This window comes from Salvelinus namaycush, unplaced genomic scaffold (assembly GCF_016432855.1).
Source record: "Salvelinus namaycush isolate Seneca unplaced genomic scaffold, SaNama_1.0 Scaffold638, whole genome shotgun sequence".
Lineage (NCBI taxonomy): Eukaryota > Metazoa > Chordata > Actinopteri > Salmoniformes > Salmonidae > Salvelinus > Salvelinus namaycush.
In genome coordinates, this window is record NW_024061351.1 from 1 (window position 1) to 6,518 (window position 6,518).

The 6,518-nt window shown below is 44.2% G+C and overlaps 1 protein-coding gene across 1 annotated transcript; it reads right to left on the bottom strand.

The window, feature by feature from the left end:
• Positions 1-26: 26 nt before the first annotated feature.
• LOC120042221 (spermatogenesis-associated protein 5-like protein 1) lies at positions 27-6,313 on the bottom strand (the record flags this gene model as incomplete). Its single annotated transcript, XM_038987083.1, has 8 exons — positions 6,187-6,313; positions 2,956-3,455; positions 1,781-2,447; positions 1,260-1,445; positions 739-1,023; positions 616-625; positions 361-545; positions 27-186 (listed from the first exon to the last, which is right to left on the bottom strand). Coding segments are annotated over exons 3-8 (1,459 nt in total), but the record flags the coding sequence as incomplete, so codon positions are not given.
• Positions 6,314-6,518: the final 205 nt, after the last annotated feature.

The window sequence follows — 6,518 nt, forward strand, 5'->3', positions numbered from 1 at the left end:
TTTTTCCCAGTAATTTCCACCAGTACCTGTTGTAGTTTTGACTTTGACTTCCTCCAGGCCTCCTATCTGTTCCCAGGAGACGGCTGGGAGGTCTGTCCGTCCCAGACTGCCCCTCAGACAGGATGGACGGACAGTCTTCAGGGCAGACAGGAAGTGTTCCATGGTGATAGTCTGCTCCCCTGAACCCTGACAACATACACAACACACAGCAGGAGACAATAATGTTAAGACTTTATCTCAATGACAATAACCTGGATAGAAGTTAGAACGTGTGTGTGTGTGTGTGTGTGTGTGGATGATCCGGCTCAAAGGACCAATATGAGCTGACTTTACAGTGGGTGTGTGTGTGTCTATGCTTACCTGTGTGTTGTGTCGTATAGCCAGCATGGCAGCCTCACGGCAGAGAGCACTGAGGTCAGCACCCACATACCCTGTAGTCCTCTGGGCCAGCTCTGCCCAGTCCACACTGACACACACTGGCATGGCCCGGCACAGCACTGACAGGATGGATAACCGCTGCTGTGCTGTGGGGCACCGATAACCACCTGGACAACAGAGAGAGAGAGAGGAAACAGTACATTACATTACAGACAGGATGGACAACTACTGCTGCACCAATGACTACCTGGAGGCAACAGGCACAGGATAGAATGTTACTGTACAGACCAACACACTCATTACTGTACCTCTGTTGAACTTTCTGCTTTGAATTAAGTTTGAATAACAACATTAAGTCACCTCTCTGTCGAACCTCCCGGGCCTCCGTAGCGCCGGGTCCAAGCTGTCCGGCTGATTAGTGGCTCCTACGATGAGGAAGCGATCTGATTGGTCCATGCCGTCCATGAGCGTGAGCAGTTGAGCGACCAGCCGGTTCTCGGGTGCGGAGGATCCAGTCCGTCTGGGACAGAGAGAGTCCAGCTCATCCAGGAACAACACACAAGGCCCTTCCTCTGCCGCTGCCCGCGCCCGACCAAACACCGCCCGCAACCTCTCCTCACTCTCCCCTGGCCGAGACCCTACTACCTTGGGCGTGGAGGAGGCAAGGTAAAGTACAATTACATTCAGCCAGTATGTGTGTGTATTGTGTAACATCGAGCCCACAAGCTAAACAACATATGTAAGAAGGCTGGGTAAATCTTGCTTCATGTAAGCAAGTATTCAAGTGTGTGTTGTGTAATACTCTGTGTGTGTATATGCATGCATATTTATGTGACTGTGTGTGTGCGTTCATGTTTATATGTGTATATATGTACTCTTACCTCTGGTCCTCGGACTGTGATCAGGCTGGCCCCCACCTCCCCCACCAGGCAGCGGACCAGCAGGGTCTTTCCGACCCCCGGCGGCCCAGCAAGGAGCACTCCTCTGGGGCAGGACAGACCCAGGGAGCCCAAGGTAGCAGGGTACTGCAGAGGCAGGCGCAACATCTCTCTCAGACACGCTGACACCTAGAATCGCAGACAATAAAGACATGATTAGACAGACACTGAAGGGTCTTTCTCTCCTTCACCTCAATAGTCTACAGTGACTTCCTCCACTCGTCTCCTCTCCTCCAACTGCACTGACTAACTGAAGACTTCAGGAGAAGAGAAAAGAGATTCAAGAGGCATCCTAGAGTCCATATTGCTTTCACCTACTGAGTCACATCAGAGTGAACGATGTGACAATTGAAATTGACTATTGAGGAGGACAGGAGAAGACGTCACTGTAGATTATTGAGAAGGAGAACAGGAGAAGACATCACTGTAGATTATTGAGAAGCAGCATCTTCCTGGGTCCTCACCTCCTCCAGTCCTCCCAGTAGGACCTGGGGCTGCTCCTGGAGCTGTCCTCTGTAGTATCGGAGGGTCCTCGTCCCCATTATTTCCACCCCTGTCTTAGATGTAACCAAACCAGTCACGGTGGACTCTGGGTTCAGGCTCTCGATGACGATCAGTTTAATGTCCGTGTCATGGTCACCCACATCTATCACGTGCTTCTGGTGGACATATGTCCCTTTCAGCATGTCCTTCACTAGTTCATGGATGAAACTGGGAGGAGTGGTTTTCCGGAACTCCACACTCTGAACCACCACTGTTATTCTGATGCCTTTCAGCTTGGGGCAGGAGACTTGGGTGAGGCTACGACTTAGGCATGGGCTGGGGGGAAGTGGGCTAGAGCTGAGGTGTGTGGGTGTAGCTTTGTTTAAGATAAGATTTGAAGAACAACATTTCATGTCTATCTGTATGAATCCGTCAGCCAGGTCAGGCCTGGGCCAGGCAGTACAGAGACAGGACCCTCCAGACAGAGCCACCAGAACAGGAGAGCCCAGCCCCAACCCCAGGGAGGACATCAGCCCTGGGCCCAGTCTGACCCTCTGGGTTCCCCGGTCCGCTGGGTCCATTGGGAGCACTCTCAGAGACACCTCCTCCTCCATCGCCGTCACAGCTGGAGAGAAGACACAGGCTTGTCTGTGGGAGGCAGAGATTGAGAGACAGGGATATGGGGTTTATTCATCAAGAACTCTCTCAATGAAATACAGACACTAACTGACAGACACACACAATCACATTTACTTTTCTTGTTTATGAGATACAGATTATTTTCAAGTTATTTTCATCATATATTATTGTTTTTGTTGTAGTTTGTTTTAGTTTTAATATAATCTTTCAATAATTAATAATATTCATGACGTGACAATATTTTTATAAATACACATTGCATAATAGAAGGCAGACATTTCAAAGATAAATACTGACATTTGTTGGACAGAGATAATCACCTGAACTTTTCATACATTTAGAAATATTAGATGGCAGACCACTACTGATAAAAAAGTTATGCTTGTAATTTTGCTTGTATACAGTTGTTAATGACCTTTTTATTTAATGATACTCATTGAGGGCTGTTTTTTATATCTCTTTTCGAGTCTTTTTGTGGTCCCCTTTTCCTGAGGGGAAGAGACAGGCTATTTCTTACCACTGTTTGATGGATGGGTACCTTCGTTGGAGCTGGAAGTGTCTGGGGGCAGAGGAGGGTAGCCACTAGGGAGATGGGAGGCAGCCGGAATACTGGCAAGGTTTGGTGGATCGTCATCATGAGCCTCCATTTGAGTGGACCAGTCTGCTGCAGGACCTGTGTCATCAGGGAGGGAAGTGTCTCGTGATGGCTCTTCCCTGGCAGACTCGAAGCTGTCATCGTTCTCCTCTTCATTGTGGCTGTTGCTCTCGGGTTTGTGATGTTTCTCCTCTTGACCTCTCTGTTCCCTTGTCCTGCAATCCTTCACCTGGTGGTCCATGGCATTACAGATTTAGCAGCGGGTGGTCTGTCCTGGGTAGAATATTCTGCTGCTGTGTGGCCACAGTAGGATGTTGTTGGGGATCACGACAGCTTCACCATCAGTTCTTCTATTCGTCCGGACCTTGTACCCCCTTAGGCCATACCCATATACCATTGTCGTCTACTGGTTTCATGGCAGGCTGAAGGAGAGTGCAATAGCGTTGCAGATACAACTCTGTCATGGTCAGAAACTCTTCCTCTACAGAACTTCAAAGGTATAGCCTTCTCGTCCACGTTAAATTGGGAACTCCGCTTCCCAATCACTCCATTTCTGCTCATGTGCATTTTCGTTGCGCCGATTTGGGAGGGTTATTTAGGAATAGTGGTCTGCAGCAGTGATCGAACTATAGGTTTTCTGCCACACCGAGGTAAAGACAGTTTCAAGTTGGATATTCGACGGATATTCACGCTTTCAAACCTCAATAGCTTTCAAACCACTTGAGCCACAGACTCCAAATAAGTGTCATTATGTTGGAAAAGTTGCGCACAACAATGCACAGGTCTTATTTTCACGATTTGGACATTAATTCGCTTTCCAAAGCTAATTAACATGTGGAAATGTGAGCAGCATTTTGTATTCCTAGTTGAATTAGTTAGTACAAACTTTTTTTACATTTGAATTTCAATAGCTCATTGGTCATGTGACATACTTGACTCAAACAAGGTCCAGAATGTCCACTGACTACCCTTCTATATTGCACACCCTTTAGTTAGTCCATTTTCATCTCACAAGATTTTACATACATTTTTCAACATTTAGAATTTCAATAGCTCCTTGGTCATGTGACCTATTGACTTCAAACAAGGTTCAGAATGTCCAGTCAGTGGGCCTACACATTGCACACCCTTTAGTTAGTCAATTTTCATCTCACAAGATTTTACATAAATTTTTCAAAATGTAAAATTTAAATAGCTCCTTGGTCATGTGACCTGCTGACTTCAAACAAGGTTCAGAATGTCCACTGACTATGCCTTCATAATCGCACACTCTGATGTTTGTCTACTTTCATCTCATGCTATTAGACTTAAATCTGTAAGCCTGAGACCCAGTAGGTGTGGACATTGCTGTACAGTTGACAGCCACTCAATTCTACCACTGACTAGTCTCTCATGCCCCTATGAACGGGGACACAGGGCAATAGTTTTTAATCTAAACCAGACCTTTTTTACTGGAGTACACTAATCCCTAATTGGGGCTCTTTTCTTGACACACAGTAGCAGCTTACCAGATAAGTCAATATCAAAAAGTATTGTTGTAAGGGTGTATTACGTCCTGTGCTGGCCCCATTGTCATATCCATTTCTGGATTCTGGGTGGTAAAATCATAGCTGAAAAATTGCCTATGTATGTGTAAACTGTATGTGGGGAATGTCTTATGTCTGTCCTACATGTAGTGTTGGTTCATGGAATATTCCTCAACTGCATAGATCATAAATTGCTATGCAAATAGAAGTATTATGTTCAACAACTGATATTTTCAGATATTATTTTGACAAACATACTTTAACACACTTTGGTGGTTACAATTCATTCTCTATTGTCATAGATTTGATGGGCACTGTCATCTGTGATCTTTGTGATGTGACTTTCTTTAAGTACGTACTGATGAAACTGTCACTTAATATTTTTTTTCTTAAAGTCTACACTCTACATTTATTCACTCTGTGATAGGGTTGGATCCTATATGCTATTTTTATTATTGTCCTGTAAATGGTTCAGTGCCTATAATTTAGGCTGTGTGTATAATGGGGCATGACGGAAATTACCTCTATTAGATTATAGTGTTAAGGGAATCAGCATACAGTTTTGGCCTGTGTATTCATTTGCCTGTAACTAATCAGAATCCCATTATGTTTACATAAAAAAGAGAATACTTCAAAATGAGAAGATCCTGCCATGGAAAAGACGACTGGGTGGACATAAAGTGTGAAGGAAGGGAAATAACTCACACCATACAGCAGGACACCTTCAGCTGCGGGGTCTTTGTAATGCAGGTTTGATAGTTATATTTTCTATAATGAATGGTTAGATGTTATGTGACAATTAGGTCAAAAACTAAATTTTATTTTTTGGTGTAGATGGCCAAGGAAGTTGCACAGAACTTCCCCAACAAACCCCTCCCAAATTGATATAGAACCTTCACAAAAACACATGGAGCAACTGCGAAAATAAATGGCTGATATACTAAAAATGTCTGGTATGTAATGACATTTAACTCAAAGTAATGTAAATTCTTTCTTTTTTATGTATTTGTGTGGGACAGCCCATATGTTCAGTTCATGCCTATGATTTCAGAGTTCAACAAAGCCTGCTTCATGTGTGCCACTGATAAAGAACCTGGATGTGGCCCAAAGACTGACTGGGTTAGTAACTTTATTTAACATGTTTATAATCTTTTGACAACAGTGACGGCATGTAAGACAATTTATGATACAACACAATGGATGGCTAATCTGTCATACTGTATTGATATTTGATATTTATATTATTTGTTTTGAATGTTTTGCTGTTGGTGGACGTAAGGAGAACTACAGGCGAATATCCAACCTGAAACTGTCTTTACCTCGGTTTCAGCCACATACTCTCTAGTACTAGGCACCTCTCCTTCCCCAACGAAGCGCAGCCTGACCCAGAGTTGCTAAGGTCGGACTGCAGAGCTCCCAAAATTGGGAGCCATGATGGAACATTTGCTCCGTTATAAGTTGTGAAATCACATTTACCATCACCAAAATAGTTTAGCAACCCTATCCCAGCCTGATATCTACTTATGCTGTCTGGTCACGGTGGCTAGCTGGCTGACTTCTCTAGCTAACAACACCATAAAGGCCACACATATAAAGACACAGTAGCTAGTTAGCTATAGCCACTTACCAATATGAGTACTAAACGATCTTCAACCACGTTTGTTTCACTCTTATTTCACTAGACGAATAGTTTGACAGCTAGCTAGACGCTATCATGCTGCATTTTTATGTTTACCGCAGCCATGCGTGTCGAAAATGAGATGGCCAACAATAAGCATTCCCTCGAACGATTTGTGGGGGTTAGCTGGTTAGGGATTATAATTAAGATATTATTTTACATGGTAGTTTGTTTAGAATGGTAAGACTAGAATATTTGCTCGAGAGTTGGTTAATGAATAACTTTGAAGTGATGAAACATCTTGGAAGCAGATGCGCGGAAGTTTCCGCCTCTTTAAAACC